We start from the raw sequence: 23,899 nt of genomic DNA, 5'->3' as shown, positions 1-23,899 counted from the left end.
ATTGCATGACAGGAGCTAATATCAGTCTAGGAGAATAAGGAGTTAGGTTATACATACTTTTAGTTTAAACTGCATGTTAAATCAGAATTTTTCTTCTTCCTATTTGTACTATAAACAGATATAATTTTCACATGTAGAATTTATTATCTCAATCAGAGTGGCAAATTGTATACTTACTCACTAAATGTGGAAATTTTATTCTTTAAACAAATTAGTCATTGAGTCACAGAGCATATATTTTTATTTTTTTAAGGTAAATAAAATATCATCTTGTTTCTCAACGGTAATAAAAATATGGGTAAAAAAATGCTGTAGCCTCAGCCTATGAAAATTAAAGGACTTGGAGTTTGACATCCTATTTCTGGAAATAACTTGCTTTCTGTCCTTTGGAGATCCTCTTAACCTTTTTTCATTTTAACTTCAACAAAATATAGCATGAAGAATAGTAAGCATAGTAAGTTACTCATGAATTATGAGGCTGATGCTTCTAAAGTGTATAGGGAGATGTATGATTTAAGTGTTTGTATAGGCCAGAATCCTGCAAAAGATTCTGACCCATTCCATCCTTTTCGACTATTAGAGGAAAAAATTGTAGAGAAAAGAGCCTCTCTGAAAACTGCTGTAAGCAATTGTGCTTGCTAATAGGGAAAGAGTTACTAACTCAAGATGCCTAAATCAATACAGATGAATGAAATTGCTATATTACCTAATTTGCTCACTTGAGAACTTTTTTTTTTTTACTCACTCTACTGTTAATAATGAAATGAGAATAGATGGTATTTAACCAGGGGATTGGAACATCCTAAACTTTGCCCCTTGCAAGATCTCCTAGAGAAATAAACATTCTGCTATCCTGAGGCTTTATCACCACAAAATACTTTAGAAATAAAAAATAATTTTAATCTCCTTGAAGGTTTTTTTAGCCAAATTTACTGGTATACTGGGCTAGAATTAAAAATGGCTAAAGGCTGTCTTTGCATTCTTTACTTTAAATTCAAAACTGAGTGGTCTTATTCCTATTAAATAAGTGATGCCCATGCAGCTGTCAAAGAAGATGTGCAAGTAGGAGATGTACATTGGAATATGAATAATGAATAAGAGAGACTTTGTCCCAACTCCTGGAGCAGGACTAGTCTAGATCATCTGTTCCAGGCTTTCTCAGTTCTTTTGTACCTGCTGCTTGGAACGATGGATATTTTCAGAGAAAGACAGTTTGCCTCAGTGACTAGAGTTGCTCACCAAGTCATTATCAGATCAAGCCAGAGCAACTTCTGAATAGGAAGGAGTACAACTGCTTAAACTGCATAGCACAGAGAGCAAAGTAGAGAACACAAGAAGATTGCTGTTAGTCTTCATTTTTATGGAAACAAGACAGAAGGGAGAGGAGAGAAGAAAAGAGACATTAAGATAGAGCCATCTTCTACCAGTGATTAGACATAGAGCCTTATATCTGTGACTGAAGATCCCAAGACATCACACTCAAGAGAAAATACCATACCCTTGGCAGCAATGGCAGTAAATTGATCCTCAGTCCTTACCACACACTGTCATCATGCTTGCACCTTGGAAAATGGGAAGGAAGTTAAGAGTTTTTCTTTGTTAACACTTATCTTTGTTCATGAGATTCTCAAATATTTGAAATCTGTAAATTCTTTAATATTATTAATTTCTATCATTTTCCTCCAAAGATATTAATTTGTACTGATTGGGTAACACTAGTTAGTACTAATAAAGCATACAAATAAGAGAAAGTGGTTAAATAACCTTTAAACTGAATGTTTGACTCTGTATGCTATTGGGCAGACCTTCACTCATCCTAGCTTCAAATCTTTCTAGTCAGCTTAGCTCTTGTCTTATGCTTTTTTTTCCCTGCCCTGAACTCAATCCTGAAAGCAGCAACATAGCACAGGTAGGTCACTGTAAGGCCCACTCTGATCCCTTCATTGTTCCTCAAAGCTGTTAGGTTCCTACTCTCTCTTCCCTCCTAGAATATCTGACGGTATCAGCTGTGGAAAGGACATTGGACATACTTCCTGGTATAAAGGTAATTGGAAAGGAAAGTACAAATTTATGTCCTGAAATTCTTTATAAATCATATAGGCAACCCTTCCTTTATAAAAATTGCTTAGACTTTGGCTGTAAAGTGAAATGGATTATTTAAAGTGTCTACAATAATATAGAGGTACAATGAATGCCTTATAGAAAATAAAAAAGTATATTGAGCTAATGTCAGAGGAATGATTTGGAGAATCTTTTTATTGCAAAGTACATGTCTGAGAAAAAGCATTAAGGAAAGAGATTTAACAAGCCTTTTTAAATTTTAAACTTTTAGAAATTAAAGAATAGCATACATACAGAAAATGACTCTGCCATCTTTTGTGTAGTTAGGTGTCTTCACATAAAGCAAGACCAAGTAATGGAAGATTCTCCCCACCTAAGAACCTACTGTATTAGCTATATAATTTTGAGATTCTCCCGTTGGGGATTTTACTTTTGTTATAAGATCTCATTGGTAGCCATATATAGAGAGATTTCACGATTAGCCATATGTATATCTATTTATATAACAACAACACAAATCTTAGCTCTTGGATCACTTTCCCAGTGTCATCAGCAAATATACATATGGGTTCTTTATGTAAATCAGTTACCACAAAATGAATTATGCCTCATTAATTCACAATCAAAAGTTAGGATTTTCATCAGAAATAAGTTCATGAGTATTGGAGTACCATTGTAAACTATATATGACTCTCTGTATGATATTCTGTGCTGTATGCTATTTCACAGTTTTAATAAACTCTAGTTTTAAATTTATTTAATGCATGTTGCCTTGAGTTAAAAAAAATTAAAAGTTATCTATCACGGCTTCAGAACATTGCTTCTATTTTATCACACTGCTCAAGGTCTTCAATGATCCTCTGTTGTCTACAGGGCTGTCTTTACCTTCTGTCCACAGTCATATTGCCTGACTTTGTCTCTTACTATTCCTTCTGTCCCTCCTCCCCTACTTCAGCAGTAGATGCCAGTTTATCCTAAATGGGAATATATCAGTTAAGGTCAACCTTAATTAACTGTCAATGAAAAACTCTTGTTTTGTTTCCTTTCAAATGTGCATATTAAGTCCATTAGGCTGATATATCATATGCTCCCTTTCTGTCCTTTCCTATCACTTTACATTATTTTCTTACATTTCTGCCACCTTTGGAATGACTTTTTGTTTTCATGCAATCTCTGTAATGCCACCAGGGCTTAGTTAAAGGCCTTTTTTTATGGAGCCCTCCAATATTAACATAGCTAGCTTAAAGTGCTTTCCTCTTCCTCAGAAATTTTCCTATATTATGCTGGCCAATAATATGTATTGCTTTTTTAAAATATCAATTGTGAGTTTATATTGATATTTGATATCATTTAGTTTTCCGTATGTTTTTATCTTGTTTTCCCTCTTAGACTATTGAAATAACTCGAGTGCGAGGACTATGTCATGTATAGTCCTGATATATGTATATGTGTTTATATATATGTATGCATACACAGACATAACTATTTTAATTGATTATTAATAGATTTGGATGTGTTTTTTTGAAACAGCTTTACAATGAGTTACATATTTGTTTTGAAACCACAAAATCAAGTGAAGCTATTCTCCGGCAAAGTGTTGTTAGTCTTCAGGATCAGCTATTTCAAAAAGAGCAAGAAAATGCTAAATTAAAAGAAAAACTTCAGGAAGCACAAGGAGCATTGTGTTCTTTACCTCAACAAAGTGATTCAGACCACTCAGAACAGGTGAGAGACTTTCTAAAAATGTTGCCCATTGCAATATCATATTAAATCATCTCCTACAATTGACTAAAACATAAACAATTTAAATAATTTTGCAAGTATTAGAGTGTAAGTTGTGGCAGACAGTTTTGTGTTGTGCTGTTTTTTATACTCTGTTATACATGAGTATCATACACAATATGGATTCATATAGAAATGCATGTACAGGTTATGTCTGGTATAGTTATTGTGATTAAAAATTTTGCTGATTTACACTAATGAAGAGAAAATTAATAAAGTCATGGCCATTTTGAGAATTTTTAACTGAATGAGTTAATGGAATAGAAAGAGTACTGAATAGGAAGTGTCATAAAGTACTTGTTATAATGCCTGGTATATGGATAGTGCTTAATACCTTTTAGTCTAGATTCTGCTACTGTCTGATGTGTGATTTTAGACAGTTCCGTTGAGCTTTCTACCTATATCCTGTGCTATTAAGTGAGGTAGTATAAATGTATAGATAAATATGCAGGTTCAGAATTCAAATAAACCTGGGATCAAATTACAGCTCTGCCTGTGAGTTTTGTGTACTTGAACAAATTTCTTTAACCCTTTTAGCCAAGTTTCCTCACAGATAAAATGTTGATATTAGTGGTATTTATGCTATAGAGTTTTTGAGGATTAATGTTATAATGCAGGTTGGCATGTAGCAAATATTCATTGGTACTTCTCTTTGGATAATCTTTAAGGTAAGTTTCACCTCTAAATATGTTTGTAAACAATATCTTCTGCCTATAAATTTAAGTGTTTTTAGGCACTCAGCATTCCAGATATTAGTATTTATTAATTTAGTTCAGAAATGGAATTAGCACAAGCAGATAATTGGGTGCTTGAATATTTGTTAATGATTGAAGAACAGTAATTTTTGAACCTAGCATATTTTGCTTGCTAACCAACACCTCAACCTTAACACAGTTTTTTAAATTTGTATTTTATTATGATGCATTTTTTGGACATCAGGTTCACAGAATTTCATTAATCATAAAATGTATATCATGACAGTGTTATGTTACATGCATATGTCTGTTTAATTAATTAGTTTGTTTATTATAATAAACACCCTTCGTTGCACCAAACTAATCCAAAGACTAAAACATTACTAAAGACTGATATTTATTATTATGCCCCTTCCTTATCTGGTACCCTGATTCTGTCACCAGATAGAGCTACTAAACTGTTTATCATTTTAATGATTTTTTAAGTTTTAACACATATAAATTTATGTGGAAATAGTATATTGTTTAGTTTTGTCATTTATAAAAATGTATCATAATGTGTTGCTGACTTGGGGTTTGGCAATTTTGGCTCACTATGTTATTAAGATTCATCTATGTTGTTTGGTATAACTGATCATTTATTTTTAGCAATTTAAAATATTTTATTATATGTGATTATATTATAACTACGTGCACACTCATTTATAGATGGGTATTTGGTTTATTTCCAGTTTTTGGCTAGTATGAATAATGCTGCAATTGATATTTTTATACATGCATGATTCTTGGTACACATGTACATGCATTTTTGTGGAATATATATCTAGGAATGAACATCCTAGGTTTAGGGTGTGAAAAGTTACTTTCAGAAAATGCTGATAACTTATTTTCAAAATTATTTTTTATCAGTTTTACTCCCACCAACAGTGTTCAGGAGATATGATTGATTCTCATCCTCCTCAGCACTTGGTATTATCAGACTTCTTAGTTTGTTGACAGTTGATTAGTATAAAATAATTTCATTTTGATCTGCATGTGCATATCACTGATAAAGCATATCTCCAGGTGATTATTAGCTGTATGTGTCCTTCCTGTGCAAAATGTCTGTGTCTTTTAAACCTTCTATTGGATTTTTAAAATTGAATTGTAAAGGTCTTTTATGTTCTTGAAATAATCTCTAGTATGTTAGATGTGTGGCAGGTATCTTATCTCAGTGTGTGTCTTGTCTTTTCATTTTCTTAAAGCTATCATTTGATGAACAGAAATTCTTAAAATTTTTATTTAGACAAATTAATCTTTTATAGTTAGTTCTCTGGTATCTCATTTAAAAATCCTTCTCTACCCCAAAGACAGAAATAGTTGCACCTCTGTTTTCCTCGACGATTTTTCAAGCTTTGCTTATATCATGTATATTCTAATTTAGTCAGAATTGTCTTTTGCCCATATTATAAGGTAAGGACCCATTTTTATTTATTGATTTTTTCCTAAATAGTAACTAGTTTTTCCATTTCAGCCTGTTGAATGATCCCCCTTTTTTCTTGTTTCGTGCTAGGTTACCTTTCTCATATATCCTAGTTCAGTATATTTGTGAATTTCTTTCTAGGTTTTGTGTTCTTTGTATTTCTTTGCAATGCTATATTGTCTTAATTAGTATAGCTCCGTAATAAGTCTTTATTTGGTAGTCTACTACTACTTTCTTAGTGTTTCTAAAGTATCTTGTCTATGTTAGGACTTAGCACTTAAATATAACTTCTAGGATAATTTATAAAGTTTCATGAAATAAAAAATAAAGTATACAGATAGACTTATTTCAGGGAAAGACTGGTTAAATATAAAAATTTTGAATTGAAAGTTGTTGTTTTTTATGTATTAAGGACATTTTCCTTAACATTTTATAGCAAAATGCCATAATCATACTATTACTTGGAACTCTATTGTTATATCTAAACTTATTTTTATTTTTAAATTTTTTTATTATTTTTGATTTACTTTTTTTTAAATTTTATTTTTGTTTAAAATATTTCAGATGTCCCTTTTTCTCCCCAATGACCCATTCTACCCCGTCCCATCTCCCTCCCCAGTCCCTCTCCCTACCATTGTCTGTGTCCTTGGGTTGTGCATATATGCATATACATTCTTTGGTTTCTAAACTTATTTTTAAAACACTTATTGATATTTTTGTCATGTGTTAGGCGATGAAGAAACTTGAGGGAACAAAACAAGGTCTTTGCACTCGCAGAACATTTATTCATGTCCGAGTCACTGTCAGACAAGCACATCATGTGGTAATAAGTAAGAAAAATAACACAGCATAAGACAAAGCATGATAGAGAATGGTGGTGCTATTTTGTGTATGGCTCTGAGAGAAAGCTATTCTGATCAAGTGATATTTAAGAAAAAACTGGAGGACGTGAACCATTCAGGTATGTGAGGGAAGACCATTCCAAGCAGAGGGATGGACAAATACAAAGCTCGTGAAGCAGGAGTTTGCTATCACAGAGGAGGCCAGTGTGGCTAGATCCAAGAGAGCTGTGGGGAGAAGAATGAGAGTGACCTAAGAGAGGTAGATGTACAGTCAGGTCTCCTAGGGCCTTGTTGCCACCATAAGGATGTGGACTTTACTCTGAGTGAGATGGAAAGCCATTGCTGTTTTTAAATATAAGAACAACATGGAAGCCATTGGAGTGTTTTAATCAGCAGAGTGATAAGATCTAACATAATGTTTTAAAAGAATCACCTTGGCTGTAATGCAGAAACCAGAGTATAAGAAGGCAAAGATGGGAGCAGGGGGTCAGTTTTAAGAGACAATTGTAATATTCCAGGTGAAACTCAGTGGGTACTTAGATTTGGCTGTGAGACATAATTTGATTTTGGAAATAATTCAAAGGTAGAGACCACAGGATTTGAAGATGGCTTAGATGTGAAGTATGGGAAGAAGGGAGGAATTTAAAAATCCAACATTTCCAGGCCTAACTACCAGGATGAACGGATTTGCCATTTTCTGAGGAAGAAAGAATACTGCAGCATTTCTCCTGGCAAGGAGGAGGAGGACACTGAAGTTCTATAGAGAGAAGTAGAAGCTTTGAATTAGGAAATAGTGAAAGGAATAGAGAGACATGGATGACTCAGGGTTTCTACCAGTTAGTGACATGTTCTTTATGATATTGACACTGTAACTCTTCAGGATTCATTCCAACTAAACTCACCTCTTCATCCATTGATTCTTTCATCCATTCATCATTCATTGATTCGTGTATTGTTCAGTTATATAGTCCGTATTCATTAAATCCCTACTATAATCTAGGTACTAGTAGCTTTAATGTGAAGGGATACAAAGGTGAATAAGACAGTCTGCTCTTAGGAATCTTTTAGATGGGTGTGCAGACAGGAAAATGATTTTTATAGAATGGGCTATAACGGAAGCATAAGCAAAGTCTGAGCTTTGTGGAGAGAAGCTTTGCAGGGAGCATGTTTGTTTTTTTTGTTTGTTTGTTTTTTTAATATGTCTTTATTGATTTCAGAGAGAGGAAAGGAGAGGGAGAGAGAGATAGAAACATCAATGATGAGAGAGTCATTGATCGGCTGCAGCCCGCAACCCGGGCATGTGCCCTGACCGGGAATCGAACCCTGATCGCCTGGATCGTAGGTCGGCGCTTAACCGCTGAGCCACGCCCGGCGGGGCGGGAGCATGTTTTTGGAGAGAAGGGGCATTGCTAAAGTTTTCAGAGAGAAAGCGGAACGTCAGTTTGAAAATTCTTTAGGAGTTTCTTGTTAGAAGTGAATGAGCGTAGGCTCAGGGGTGAGAAAGATTATTGAGAATAGTCTACTTCAGTGTTTCTCAGACTTGATATGCATCCAGATCACCCAGAGTGGGGTGTTATAAAACATTCTGATTCAGCAGGTCTGAGCTGGGGTCTGAGATTCTGAATTTCTTTTACATGTGATGCTGTTATAGCTGGCCAGGGGTCACCCTTTGATTAATAAAAGACTAAGTAGGCAGTGGATTATACAGTTGAGGGGAAATGGTGGGAAGATTTTGTTCTTTCATTTCTGTTATCCCTAGGTTATTTTTTTCAAACACTTGTATTGGGAGTTTTCTGTGCATATTTCTTGGAAGGTATATTTACAGAGTAATAGATAATATAAATTCTGGAATCTGGATCCCTTGTCTGTGTTACCTTATACAAGTTACTTAACTTTAGAGAAGTTAAGTCTCAGTTTTGTCATTTGTAGAATGGGTATTATCATAGTACCCACTTCATAGGAGTTTTGTGAAGATTACATGAGGCAAAGCATGGTAGGTATTTAGAGTAATATGTGTTAGCTTTTGATATTATTATATACAAGAAAACACTTCGTACATCATGTTAGTAAATTTGAGATTGTGTTTTCCTGTATTGGTGGTGGTGATTTATCTTTTCTTTTCCCTGATCTTACTTATAATCAGAATTATTGGTGAGCTAACTGACTGTCTTTGCCATAGAAAAGGGCAAAGCTAATTGGTACATATGGGATTGAAACCTGTGACCTTTGATTTCTTAGCACCCTGCTCTTAACTAGCTGAATTCTGAATGACTGCCTGTTCTTATCTCAGAGTGATTATCTTTTCCATGCAGAAGTATAGTTTCTTGCCTTAGAGGAATATTTTGCAGTAGAGGACAAGAGAGAAACCTAAGCCTTAAAAGTACTATATTTATCTGTGAATGAGGTACATTCCATGTGGCTAACGGCAGACCACAAGATTGGAGCTGTGAATTTTAATCATAGGCTTGTTTATTTTTATTTCTTTTAATACTTTATTCATTCCTTTTTCAAGTGGTAGAGAATTGTCTATCTGAATGTTGTTTCCCCATAAGTTCTCACTTTCTTTTAGAAAAATTTTTATACTAAATATTTGAAATCTACAAAAGAATAAATGTAATATCTGTGGACACACCAGTAGCTGTCACCAACACTCCTCATGCTACCTGTGTGCTCCTCCCTGATCCCATCTTCTTTTCCCTAAAGATAATCACTCTCTTGGATATTGTGTTTATTAATTCTTGCCTATTAAAACTATGCTTTCTTCAATAATATATTGTTTAGTATTACTTTTATTTAAACCTTAAAAATATCATCTTCTATATAGATCATAGTTTGAGACTTGGTTTTTATCTTTAAACTTTATTTTTGTAAGATAACTCTTTGCTGTTAAGTGTAACTATAATTCTTTTCCCCTTCTGTGCAACAGTTTATTGCATGAATAAGATACAATTTGTTTATCCACTGTTTTTGTCAAGGAACTTTATTTTTGTTTTTAAATATAGCAATTTTTGCACACTGCTGCTATGAACTTTCTAGTACATGTCTCCTGACACACATGTGCAAAACTTTCTCTAGGATATATTGCTAAGGGTGAAATCACCTGTCATAAATATGCAAATAGTTAGGCTTACAAGAAAATGCCTATTGTTCGCCAATGTAGTTGTCTTCGATTATAGACTTCTTAATCACATTCTTAAAAGGGATAAAATGATGTCTCATTCTGATTTCAGTTTGTATTTCTTTGATTTCTGATGAGCTTGTGCATCTTATGATTATGTCATGTGAAACACCTCTTTGTGTCTTTTGCTTATTATTCAGTTAGAATGTTTGCCCTTTTGTCCAAGTTCTTTATTTTGGATACTGATCTTTTGTTATTATACTATTTAAAATAATGGCAGCTTCCTTATTACATAAACTCCAAATCTCTGTGGCTTAAAATAATTTATTTTTTATTTACATAACTGTCTAATGTGAGTATTACTTGAATTTTCAACTTCTAAGCAGTGATCTAGACTCCTTTGGAGTCTCCTTTCATCTTTTGGATCACTAACTTTAAATATGTCTCCCAAAGTGTCCTGGAATCATCTCTGCCCCAGCAAGCAAAAGGGAAAAGGGTCCTAGAGAACCACATTTAGAAAGTTTTTATAAATCAGGCTTGGAAGTGGTACATAACACTTGCACTAGCATATCGTTGGCCATAACTCAATTATTTGGCCACATGTTATCTAATTGCAAAGAAGATTGGGAAATATGTATCCCCAAATATTGGGAAATAAGTGTCAGTTTCCAAAGAAAGGAAATGAGTTTAAAGATCAACCAGTAGTCTGAGCTATTGGGTATAATTTTTGCAAATACCTTCTTTTTGTGGCTTTTCTTTTCACTTATTCTGTGGTGTCTTTTGAAAAATGAAATATTAAATTTAATATAGTTGAATTTCTCAGTATTTTAAACTTTGTGCTTATTGTCTTGTTTAAGAAGTCCTACCTTATCCTGAACTCTAAAGATATTTTCCTATATTTTCATCTAATGTGTTATAATTTTGACTTCCACATATAAGTCTTTATGTGGAATTGATTTTCATTTGTTGTGAAGAAGAGAATGCCATTTAATTAAAAAAAAATTCAGGTATATTATAGTTCTTTTTCAAATCTGGTCAGTTTGACTTTAAATCTTCAAGCTTCTTTTTTAGGTTTCTATCTCACATAAATCAGGATTAAAGACATAATGAAGTTAGTTCTAGAGAATTCAAGGCAGATAGTGGTGGCAGGCAGTGTATTTGGGGATAAATAGGACAAGGCCTAGGGTTCCTTCTTGACATCTGTAGATTGAGGTGAGGAGATCTAGGGAAGCTAGGTCTTAGCCCCATTGCTTTGCTTCTCCTTCATCCAAGAGAATCATGGTCATAGACCTTGAGTGTGCTTTCACTTTTTAAAAAAAAATTATATCTTTATTGATTTCAGAGAGAGGGAGAGAGAGGTAGAGGGAGAGAGAGAGAGAGAGAGAGAGAAACATCAGTGATGAGAGAGAGTCTTTGATTGGCTGCCTCCTGCACACCCCCTGTTTGGGATGGAGCCTTCAACCCAGGCATATGCCCTGACCAGGAATCGAACCAAGATCTGAATCCTAGGTCGATGCTCAACTACTGAACCACATCTCTGGGTGTGCTTTTACTGTTGAACCCAGAATGTGGCTCTGTGTGTGTATAATGGATGTACAAAGTAAATAGAGAATACATATTCTATATAATTGGAATCATACAGTATATAAATTTGTATCCTCCTTGTACAATTATCATTTCATTATAATATAATTAAACATTTTTTTGACTGCCCAACAGTTTAAAATAGAAATGTATCATTTTTACTTAAACATTTTCCTACTCTGCGACATTTAATTTATTTCAAAAATATTTTTTCTATTTCCTCTTATTTTGATGCTGTGATGAACATTTTCATTTGTATATCTTTATTCTCAACTTTTAAGAGTTCCTACAGGATGAACTCTTAAAAGTAAAATCTCTGTGTCAAAGATTATGAACCTAAGGCTTTTGAATATACCATGCCAAACTACATTCTAGACAGATTATACCAAATTATCCTCCCATAGTATATGAAAGTGCTCACTTTTAATAACCTTGCAAACGATTATTATTCAAAAACAGCTTTGCTAATTCATTCTTTTTGTTTTTCATCTTTGGAAACTAGTGAGATTTTTTTTACTTTTACTTTCCACTTAGTTTTCTTTTGTACATGTTCTGTCAGTTTGTATTTTTGTTTTTCTTTGTTTTGTTTATTGATAACATGACCTCTTAAATATACAAGGAAATGAGCTCTATGTAATATTTATCACAGATATTTTTACAGTTTATTGTTTGTCTACCTTGCTAATGCGTCTAAACTTTCTAGACTCAGTTCTAAGAGAATTGTTGAGGCCTTTTTCCCGAAGGTGTTTTCTTGAGATTGAGATGTTTACATCTTTTGTGCATTAGCAGGTATTAAACTTTATTCTTTTTCTTGTCTGTCTCCCCTCTGGACTGTGAGCTCCTTGAAGGCAAGGATGCTTGGTATCTTATGCTTTTATTTCTATTGTTTTTTACAGTGATTGATATTTTAATTTCAATGAGTGCACATTGAATGAACACATGAAAATGTGTATGCCCTGGTTTCATACCCATTTAGCCTATCCAACAGTGAAAAAATTTTCTTTGACACAATTCCAGTAAGGTAGGAGTTTTAATGAGTCAACTTTTACAAGGGGTTGGTTATCTAGTTGTGATATGGGATAGTTATGTGCAGCCTAAAAGAATTCTGTTGTCTTTTCTTTAGCAGTGCTGAATTGATTTTGTACAATTTTCTAACACATCAAAGAAGAAAAATGTCTGTATTAGTTAGCTTTGTTTTCTTGCCAGTCAGAGTGTCTAGTACTGATAGTGGCTATTTGGCAACAATGAAAGTAATTTAATTTGTTGGTAGGAAGATTAGATTGTTGTAGTACCTACTGTAGTTGGGAAATAATTATGCCAAAGTTAATAATTGGTTTACTTTTTATGATTTTTACTTTTTTATTGTTTCAATTATACTTATTTTGCATTTCCAAAATGGAAGATATTAATCTTATACTTTTGCTAGGTATCTTACTGTTACAGATATTGTGGAAATTATTTTTTAATTATTAGGACAATGTGTCATATATAAAGTACTTTTAAATTATGTGTAGCACCATCTTATATCACACTTAACTAAATTTCAATTTATATATAAAAATTCATTTTGAAAAGTCAGTTTATTCAGCTGCATTATTTTAAGTGAAAACTGCTTTGTAATTTATTGCTTGATTTAATTATACTCAACTAGTTTATATTTGTAATTCGTTTGTATAGGTAGACATGGTCACAGAGGTATATGGGAAGGTATCTCTTGACAGTTTCATATTTAATCACCCATCAGGAGAAAACAGCTTACCAATAAAATAATCTTATGACATGATTTTTAAGCTTAATGAAGAACCTTTTCATTTAAAAGGAAAATTTGAAGTCTTTATTTTTTGTGTTAACGATAAACTTTTTTCTAAAGCATTAGTGCATTATATTTATAAAATTTGAACTTACTAGAATCATACAACTTCACTGCCATGCATGAAAATAAACTATTTCTTCTAAAAAAAGGGCCTCCAATAAATATTCTGATATTTGAAGCCTGCTTTAAGTTCCACGCAGAATGAAATAGCCCAAGATATTAAAATCTAGAAAGTTAGCATATGTAATAGAAACCGCAACTCAACTTTAACTACTCTGTAGTGGCACTTCTCTTGCTGCTATAATAAAACTTAAGAATGTTTTAGTGATTTTTTTCCCCCTACTATTATTCAAAATTACATTACCCTTACTGAAATCTGAATGGCTTTTAGTGGATTAATTAAACTGTAGCTGGTTTGCCATCTGGGTGCAGCTTGTTTAGCTGCCTTTCCACGGAAATATTTCTTCTGGAATAAAGACTATTTTTTTTAGAATACAGCTGCAAGGCTTTACTTTCTGAAAAACAAATAGTTTATGCTTTCTTACATGAGATTTATGATGAAATTCAATTTGTAAAATGTAAAACCCTATTATTGCCTTTCTTTTTAAAGGTTATAGTAGTACATCACAAGCTTTTTAATATTCTTTTATAAATTTGTAAAAAAATATATTTTGTGTCTCGATAACTTGTAATATTAAGTAGATCCTAGGTTTAGGCTAGATGTGAAAAAAATGAGAAAGAGGGAATTAACTAAATCTGATTTTTATGGCTCAAGTGGTTTCATTAAATTAGAGTGCTCTGTGTTGTTCATTAATGAACTGGTGCCATATGCTTTAACTGTTCTGGTCAATAGCTGATAAAGAGAAGGGGTTTGCTTTTTCTTGGCCTTTTTTTTTTTTTTTTATAAAGCTGGATAAAAATATCCATGTGATGGGCTTTTATCAAAGGAGTTACTTTGAATTTAGTAACTACTACTGAGGCAATATGGCTCGCAATTTGCGACCCAAAGGTAGTCATACATTATTGGAATACAGCCTACTGCGCTTCACATTACACAGATGTGAAGGCCTGATTATAGCTGCTTCATAATTAACAGTGATCCGATTTGTTTTGTGGCATAAATGGTGCATGTGTAGAACATTAGCCATGGCACTCTCATTCAAATTCAACTCAAGGGCTCAGCGGCAGGCGGGTCACGAGCTTCAGGGAGTAGAAGCACAAGCTCCTCCATATGTTCTTGCTGCATCTTACTATGGCTATGAGTGCAAGATAAGTTCCCCAAAGAACCTAATCGTGTTCTGTAATTACAGCGCGGCTTTCTGCTGGCTAGAAATGAGGGAGAAGCTAAAACACTCCCTCATCAGATAATTTGTAAATTACTTTACATGGCGGATGCCTAACTCAGTTGGTTTTCAACTGCTGAAATTATAAATAATTGTAACAGATGTGGCAATATGGCTGGCCTCCAATAAATGAGGCCCTTGATAATTTGGCCAACCCTTTGACAGGCCAATTTAATAAAATGTGAACAAAATCTTCTTGCTAATAATTTATCATCCTTTTTCCCAATAGAATAAATTTAATTACCCTAGCAGTTAACAAGGTCACACCCAGATGCCAAACTCGGCTACAGTTTTGATAATGCAATCAGGAATTGAGAGGTGATGACAGCGTTGTTGTTTTTTTCATTACCTGGCTTCACATAAACACAGGTGGCGTAGCTTTCTTGTCAGTTTTTAATAATTACAGGCTATTATGGAATGCATAGTTAGCAGATTGAAAACCACACTTTAGTGAATTTGTTTGAGTATGATTGAGGTTTTAATGTATAGAGATGATAATGCATAACAAGCATAGTCCCTTGCTTATACCATTAGCGCACACATTTTGATTTTTTTTTTTGCTGGTGACATAAGTGTCAAATATTTATAAAACTCAGAGTATGCATTATAATAAGTAATGGATTGCACCTAAAAGTCGCATATTTAGAAATACATGGAAGAGGAAATTTAATTCCTCAAATTTAGAAATTTGTTTTAGGACACTGTTAACAGATATATTTTAAATATTCAGAATTCTGGCAGAGTATGAGGTATTATAACATCTTTTGGAAAAACTCAGTTGTGTTCAATTTTGCTATTTAAGGCAAAAAACAAATCTATAGAAAAATCACTTAGTCTTTCCATCCTAACTTTTTTAGTAAACCCAGGATTAGTTTATTCTTGGGATTAGAATCCACAATCAATGTGTATATTACAGAGTTAATACTCTAAACACTCTTCTGTGACATGTAAATACCACTAATTTTTGTCAAAGCAGTGTAACATTTACATCATAGAAGAAATAATTAGCTTGTGGTTTTAACAAAGATACTATTGTCATCTACTGGATGTCACTGTAAACCAATAAAACCCTATTTATAACTCATTCACTGTTAAACTTTACATGATACATGGAAGTAGTTAAATTTATGAAATGAAATTTTTACCTTTTATTTTGCTGTTCACGAATTTGGCTGTACCCACACAAGTTTTTATAATAAAGGAAAGTTTAATTTGACTGACTGTAGTACTGAATTTTGTTATAAGGTAACATTAGAATGGTGTTTATGAGAGGAGAGGGTGATAGTTTAAATTTTATAAATGTAGTACATAATTTCATTATATTTTGTGATCTCTAGATTCAACCTGAGGATATTTGGATTAAAAGTGAATGTATGGAGGAAATGCAAATATTAACATTTTTAAAGAGACTGCGAGCTGACTTGGTTAAATTTAGACATTACTCAATTTAGTAGCCTTTCTAAAAGTGAAGTGTGAGTTTAAGTTGGTACATGTAATTCCATTTGTGAACTTTTGTGATAAAACTATTTTGATTTATAATATCGTGTTGATTCTGTGTTTTTTCCATTTTTTAAAGGAGCACATAGTTGTTTTTAAAGTCATTTGTCTTCAAGTTATGGATAATTCAGCTAATAATGTTGGTTTTATAAATTGACAATATATTTCTGCATTTCTAAAATCGTTTTTAAATAAAATGTCAAGTTTTTGCAGAGATTCAGGCATTTTATGAGAAGAAAATTTTATACATATATACTCTTTAATAAAATACATGTATATTTTTACATTTTTATACTCTTCTTCCAAGAGGATTTCAGTTAATTTTTCAGAGAATGTTCAAGATGTCAATATCTCTGATATATATATGTGTATGTTAGATATTATTTATATATACATAAAGATTTTAAAAACACACATATATTCAACCTCTACTATATTTTCAATGAGATATTACTTTGGGAGAAACTATTTTTTTCTGAAGTATCATGTCCTTTTTAAATACTTTTGTTTGAAATAGACTTTATTATGTGTTGACAGGTTTGGAATCTATAAATTTCTTAAATAAGTGAGATGATGTATGTGAAATGCTTACCTACAGCTAGGAACTCAATAATTTTTTATTAAATGCTAGTTATTATTTTAATAAAGTAGGAAACAAACTAATATATTTAATTAAAATTTACTAATAAGACATAACAATTGAACTTACAGTTCTTTGCAACTGTTACAGCTTAGAAATTTTTTTCTGTTTATTTGGCATTATTTCCTCAGCCTATATTCTGTATTAATGCTGCACAATCTTGCTTGAATTTAAAGCAACATGACTAGATATTTAATTTACATATATATTTTTTGGCACAACACTTCAAGTTTCTTCTGTTCCCTCTCCTTCTAACTCTGTATCTTCTATAGAACTTTTAAAAAATAACAATGTTTTTATTGATTTCAGAGAGAGGAAGGGAGAGGGAGAGAGAGATAGAAACATCAATGATGAGAGATAGTCATTGATGGGCTGCCTTCTGCACACCCCTACTGGGGACTGAGCCCACAACTCAGGCATGTGCTCTGATTGGGAGTCAAACCAGTGACCTCTTGGTTCATAGGTCGAAGCTCAACCACTGAGCCACGCCAGCTGGGCTTCTGCAGGACTTTTTGATCAAAATTACCTCTGTGGACCAATGTGAAAAAAAATTATGTATTAATAGTGGTCAGTTTAAAGAGATTAGTTCCAATCGGCAGCACTTGGATACACTCCACTGATCATTTCTCATCAGATTAACTATGGTCTACACCATACTATTATCTTCCAAGACTGTAAACTGAAAAGGTGCACAGGATTTTTTATATTACAGAAAAAAGTTTATTTATAAAATACTAATAATTCTTAGCAAGAAGAGTTAACTTTTCAAAGATTCTCAGATTTTAAGGGCATTAGATAGAATAAACTTCCACAGACTGGGATTGGTTGTCTTGATTTTGTTAAGCCTATAAAAACAGCACATAAAAGACATAATGATAGGGGAGAATTGGGGTACTAATCTCTTTAAACTGACCACTATTAATACAGTCAACAATAAAAATATATATTAAAAAAAGAGATAGGGATAAGTAAGGATATATAACGATATACATATATCCTCAGATTATTATACATACAATAATTACACATGTAATTGTTAAGTTTTAAAAGCCAGTTAATTGAGTATTATATGGATGAGACACAAAAGGGTCACTTTATAATGGAGTAAACGGACAGACACTACTTTAGCCAGGTGATCAAGGTCAATGTCAATAGTCAAATCATGTTGATAATATGTACCCTTTGACATATGATGAAAATGGCACTTTACTTCTGTGATCTTCCTCCCCCAAGCTTATAAGCACAGTCTAATCATGAGAAAAACATAGACAAATTCCAACAGCTGGGACATCCTAAGTATGCCTGAATAATACTCCTCAGATCTGTCACTGCTGTAAAAAATAAGTATTGTCACAGCCAAAAGTTGCTGACTTGACACTAAATGTATTATGGTATCCTGGATTGGATCCTGGAACAGAAAAGGACATTAGATAAAAACTGGAAATTTGAATAAACTATGGACTTCAATTAAAAATAATATATGAGCCCTAGCCAGTTTAGCTCAGTGGTTAGAGTGTTGGCCTGTGGACTGAAGGGCCCGTGGTTCAGTTCTGGGCAAGGGCATGTACCTAGGTTGCAGGCTCCATCCTGGCACTGATCCAGGAGGGTGTGGGAGGCAACCAATCAATGTGTCTCTCTCACATTGATGTTTCTCTCTCTGTCTCTCCCCCTCCTATTCTCTCTAAAAAAAATCAATGGAAAAATATCCTCAGGTGAGGATTAATAACAACAAAATAATGTATATGAATATTGGTTCATTAATGTACCATATATTAGCTTATCAAATAGAAAGAAAAAAATAAATGAAATCAAAGCTCTACAGTTAATAAAAGGGGGAGGGAAGAATAGGGCAAAGTCCTTTAGAGTTTGGAGGAAAAGAGCTTAAAGTATTTCAATTTGATGTTCAAAGCAAGGTAATTGAGTAAGTTTTTATTATATTGTAACTGTGGTAGCAGTACAATGTATGAAGAACACTGAAAAAAATATTTAGTAGTATGATAGAATAAAGGTTGGGAAACCAATCAGGTGATTTATATGTGAGGTAAGTGTAATAGTATAAATCATAGATAACTGCTCCCACAAATTATAAAAATTTCAGCATAGAATTAGGAAAATACTGCCTATCTAAAAAAAGAAAAAATTAGTCAAAACCAGAAAATGATAATTTTTCCCATTGTTCAGAAAAGTTCGACATACATATTTTTCTCATAGTCTTTGAGAATACCATTTAGGAAGTGTGGGGCTCTTTACATTTTATTTTTTTGAAATTAAACTATTTTCCAAGGCTACTATATTCATATTAATAATATTAGAATCGTAAGATTTGACTTTGCTGGAAATAAAAACTGTTTTCACTATGAGTTAGTGTGTTTTATTTTTGTAAATGAAGTTGTTAATTTGAAATACCATATATGCATGGATTTTAGTGGTTTCAAATATATTCAGTCAGGATGGCAATAGAATTTTGCAGAATGCTAGTTTTCATGAACAGGTTTCCTCCAAGCTTAATTTTCCTGTGATTTCTTTGTTAAAATGTGATGCTTACCATTAGCAATTTATCTGACATAAGAATAAATTTCAAAAGGGAATACTGTAAACTATATTACCTTTTAAAGCTATCAGAGTTCTTTGAGTTGTTATCAAATTATGATATATTAAGAGCTAATTGGACCTATAGTGCTGCTGGTTTCCTTTTCCCAGTTTTATATTCTATGGTATTGCATAACTCTTGATGATCAGATGGTGTGCTGAGTATTTGATGAGGAAATGCATATGTGTATAATCATAAATTTGAAATAATTTATAGTTCAGTGGTGTGTATCATGCAACCATACTTGAAATTTTTTCTCTTGCAAATCTACGACAATATTATTTATGAAAATGTTTATACAGACTCTTAGTTATTTTGTTGAAAAATATTTTATTAGGATGATAGAGTTAAGCTAATGCTGGCTTACAGTTTATTATTAAAATGAAATGTTCATTCTCTAAATATTTATGACATATTTAAATATTTGCATATATGTAATATAAGCTATAATTGTAGTTGCATATATACTTTTTTAAATAGGTATTTCAACAGCCATCTTTATCGAGTTTAGAAACCCTAATGGTCTCACAGAAGTCTGAAATTGAGTATTTACAGGAGAAACTGAAAATAGCAAATGAAAAACTGTCAGAGAACAGATTTATCAACAAGAAGAGTTCCTCAGAAAAGAGCATCTTGACAAGTGCTGAAGGGAAACAAAAGGTAGGGACATTTTTGTTATTTTGTGAAATTTTCAGGATGAAGCTGACCAGGCAAGCAATCAAGTTAAAAAGCAGGGAGCCACATTTATTTCTCTGTTTTAAAAAAATATTATGTTCTAAACATTGGATAAAATAATTGTTGGGAGTAGAATGTTTTCTCTTTTTAAAGACTGAATATATAGTCCTAGTTTAATTAATGAAATATATTAGTGTCATTACACCTGTTTTTGCAGTAAATTAATGTTCTTATATTAATTTATCTATAGATTGGATAAATGAAGTTCATTTTATCCAGTCTATAGATAAATTAATCTATGTAAAAATTTTAAAGTGGTATTAGTCATTAACTCAATATTCTGATTTTAATTAGAAGAATAATATATCTTAATTTTTTTGTTTCATTCAGAGATATTTAAATACTGTCCATGTGGAATATAAACTATTGAATGGAATTTAACATTAATATGCAGTTATAAAGTTTTAGATTTAAATGCATAGCAATAGTGAAAAATAAGCAATTTTTGTAACTTGTTTGCTGTCTATTAACATCTCAGCTTTCCCTTTTTGTAGTATTCATTACATATTCCTGTTATGGTGCAAAAAATTCTATGAACATTGACTGATGTTAAAATTTCATAATATCATATTGTAAATATGTTATTTCTGGACAAAATTGGAATGTTTCCCTAAAAAGAAGTAGTTTTAGACACATTTTTCTTACACTTGTTACTTCAGCAATAGAAAATAATATTTTTAAAAGTAGTAAGCTCTGTTTTCATGATAATTGTTTTTGGTTCTTTTCAGTTTTCCTGAGTAGAACAACCTGTCTTAATAAAGAAAGCATTTAAAATTAGATCTATGTTTCTGTGGTACTTTTATTTACTCCCTCTAATGTTGTTAGTGTTTTCAGAAAAAAGAACTTTATATATGTATGTATGATTTATGTATTTTTTTAAATTTAAACATAACTGCATTTTATGTTTCTTGCAATTTTGGAGTACTTTCATGGCATTGAGCTTTATTTAAATGGAATAAGACTTTCCTAAAATTGAGAGAAAACATTACAGGACCTAATTTTGTTGCTTGTATTGCTGAAGTTTGAAAATGTACTGATTTGATGTTTCATTGCTTTTAATAAAAGTCAGGAAAACAAGAGGCATATTTTGAACAAAATTTTCTTTCTTTCATAAGGACATTCAGTAAGTATGAACAATATGTTGCTCAGCTTAATAGTTGCTTTTACATATTCCTTCTGCAGATTGGTATATGAAGCTGTACATAATATAAACACACATTCATGTCTCTAGTTAGCCACATTATAGTTAATGACCATATGGTCATTATGGTATAAGATCTACTGTCTGTTGTATTTATATTCCTCAAGCATATTGTTCCTTCAACTTCACAGTGTGTTAAACTATTTCAAAGGGAAAAAAATCCTTTCCCTCTTGTTTCTGGTTGTCCTATCAAGTGTAACCTTGGACCCTTATAGAGCAATTAGACCAGCCTCTATCCCCTCCTTTGTAATGAGGTTTCTTGCATTTCTGAGTCTATAACCCTTTAGTCTTCCCTAATGGGACATCATTATTCTGAAAGAAACAATGTAAATGTAAATGAATATTCTCATTAACGAGTCACAGAGAAACCTTTAGCAGGAGCACTGTGGTAATTCGGCTTGTTATTTCTCTGGTATTCCATGCAGGATTTTTTTTTATAATTCATTATTAGTATTCAGAATTACTTGTTCTTTAATTTTGCATGTCTTTCATAATCCAGTGTTCCAACTAGTTCAACCATGTCCTTGTTTTATTCTCGAGGAACCACCTGTGAAACGCTCAAGGTCTTTGTCCCCAAAGAGCTCTGTCACAGATGCAGAGGAGCTAAAGAAGCTGAGGAAAGCTGAAAGAAAGATTGAAAACTTAGAGAAGGCACTGCAACTAAAGGTGAACATTAAATCATTTCTTTAGTAATAACCTTACAAAGGTAATGATATATGAAATTAAATATCCACTTCACAAAGTAGGGCTTTTCATTTATCTTCCCTGAATTTAAATACATGTATAAAAATGTATGATCAGTTGGTCTTGTCTTAAGATTCTAAGGATCATAAAGTAATCACAATTGCTATTTGAAAACCATCGCTTTAAAATTATTTGGGGATATTTTGGCTAAATATTGGGAATAAATTTCTTATAGTTTCTCAGAGACAAAAAATAGGACTATAGCAAGTAAAAAGCAACTTCTTGTGTTTTTTATATATAATAAACATACAAAGACAAGTGAGTTAAAAACTATACAAACCTAGCTCAGACCACTTAAAATCGTCCTTTACAGAAAAATTACATAGTCAAAATGGCAAGTAAATATATATTATTTTTTCCATTCCAATTGAATTTGTCTTAGAATACATGACATTTGATTAGCATTCTACCAGTGTTTAAGAAGCATATACCTTTCAGCCTATCTTTGAATTACAATTTTTTTTGCCTTTTTACTAAACATCATGTTAATTTATATTTATTCAGAGTTAAACTGTTAGTTCTAAAACAAAGGAAACTATTACCTATTGTTTCTATAAAAAATAAAATGATCAGATGATGACCTCAGCTTGCTAGCAGTTAGTCTACTAGAAATATGTATGCTTGGAGTTATTTGCTCATTTATTCATTTACTCCAGAATTTATTGAGCAATGCAATTAGCCAGGCAATGTGCTAGTTACTTGTACAGCAGGAGAAAAGATGACTTTCTATCGCTAAGACCCTTTCTCTAGATAAGAACATGCTGAATGAGTAGATTGAATCTAGTGTATTAGTGTAAACATGTGCCTATCACAGGATATTATGGGCATGTTTAGGAAGTCAGTTTATTTTCCTCCTTTGCATAGTTTTGAAATTCACGTTATCACAGCTTCTATCCTGTATTAATCTGGGTTCTCCAGAGAAACAAAACCAATAGGCTATAACCCTTTAATTTTCCTTAATGAGACATCATTATTCTGAAAGAGATATATATATATATATATATATATATATATATATATATATATATATACAGAGAGAGAGAGAGATTGATATACTATAAATAATTGGCTCACGCTGTTATGGAGTCTGAGAAGTCCAAGATCTATAGCCAGTAAGCTGGAGATCCAGGAGAGCCAATGGAATAGGTCCAGTCTTGTCCAAAGGCCTGAGAACCAGGAGAGCTGATAGTTCCAGTCCCTATTCAAGTCTGAGTTTGAAGGGAAGAGCTCTGTGTCCTAGTGCGAAGACAGGCAGACAGAAAGAGAATGTTCTCTTACTCAACTTTTTATTCTATTCAGACCTTCAATGGATTGGGCAAAGCCCATCACAATTAGGGAGGGCAACCTGCTTTTTTAGTCTGCTAGTGTAAATGTTAATTTCATACAGAAGCACCCTCACAGATGCACCCAGAAATAATGATTAACCAGATATCTAGGCAGTAAAGCTGGCACATAAAATTAACCATCACATATGCTATTCACTAGTAGAGGATCTCTACTCATTTGCCCCCAGAACTCTGTGAGTCTTTGATAGACCCTTGTTTTTGACAGGAAGGAGTAGAATAATTCAGACATTTTTAGATCTATTCTCCTCCACCTCTTGAATTTCTTATTTCAGAAAGTCTCAGAAGCATTTACTAATTTATTTTTTCATTCCTTTTATCTAACAACAGCTCTCTTGCATGAGGCCTCAAGTTTTTTTTTTCAGAGTAAAATTCTTTTTCATACAGTTTCTTTTCCATTTATACTTTTTGTATCCTTTTTTCAAGTCCATTTATGATAGTCATGAATT

General features: G+C 32.5%; 1 protein-coding gene across 3 annotated transcripts in view; it reads left to right on the top strand.

Annotated features, from left to right (window-relative positions):
* Window positions 1-23,899, top strand: part of CNTLN (centlein) — a 188,552-nt gene that overhangs the window by 60,161 nt on the left and 104,492 nt on the right. For all 3 annotated transcript variants that reach the window (XM_087822644.1, XM_087822643.1, XM_016214503.2), the window contains exons 8-10: window positions 3,592-3,786; window positions 19,908-20,087; window positions 21,904-22,029. In XM_087822644.1, the coding sequence (XP_087678770.1) occupies window positions 3,592-3,786; window positions 19,908-20,087; window positions 21,904-22,029 (501 nt within the window). The remainder of the gene's footprint in view (window positions 1-3,591; window positions 3,787-19,907; window positions 20,088-21,903; window positions 22,030-23,899) is intronic.

Source organism: Miniopterus natalensis, chromosome 12 (assembly GCF_054644295.1).
Source record: "Miniopterus natalensis isolate mMinNat1 chromosome 12, mMinNat1.hap1, whole genome shotgun sequence".
Lineage (NCBI taxonomy): Eukaryota > Metazoa > Chordata > Mammalia > Chiroptera > Miniopteridae > Miniopterus > Miniopterus natalensis.
This window is presented reverse-complemented; position numbering and strand designations above follow the sequence as displayed.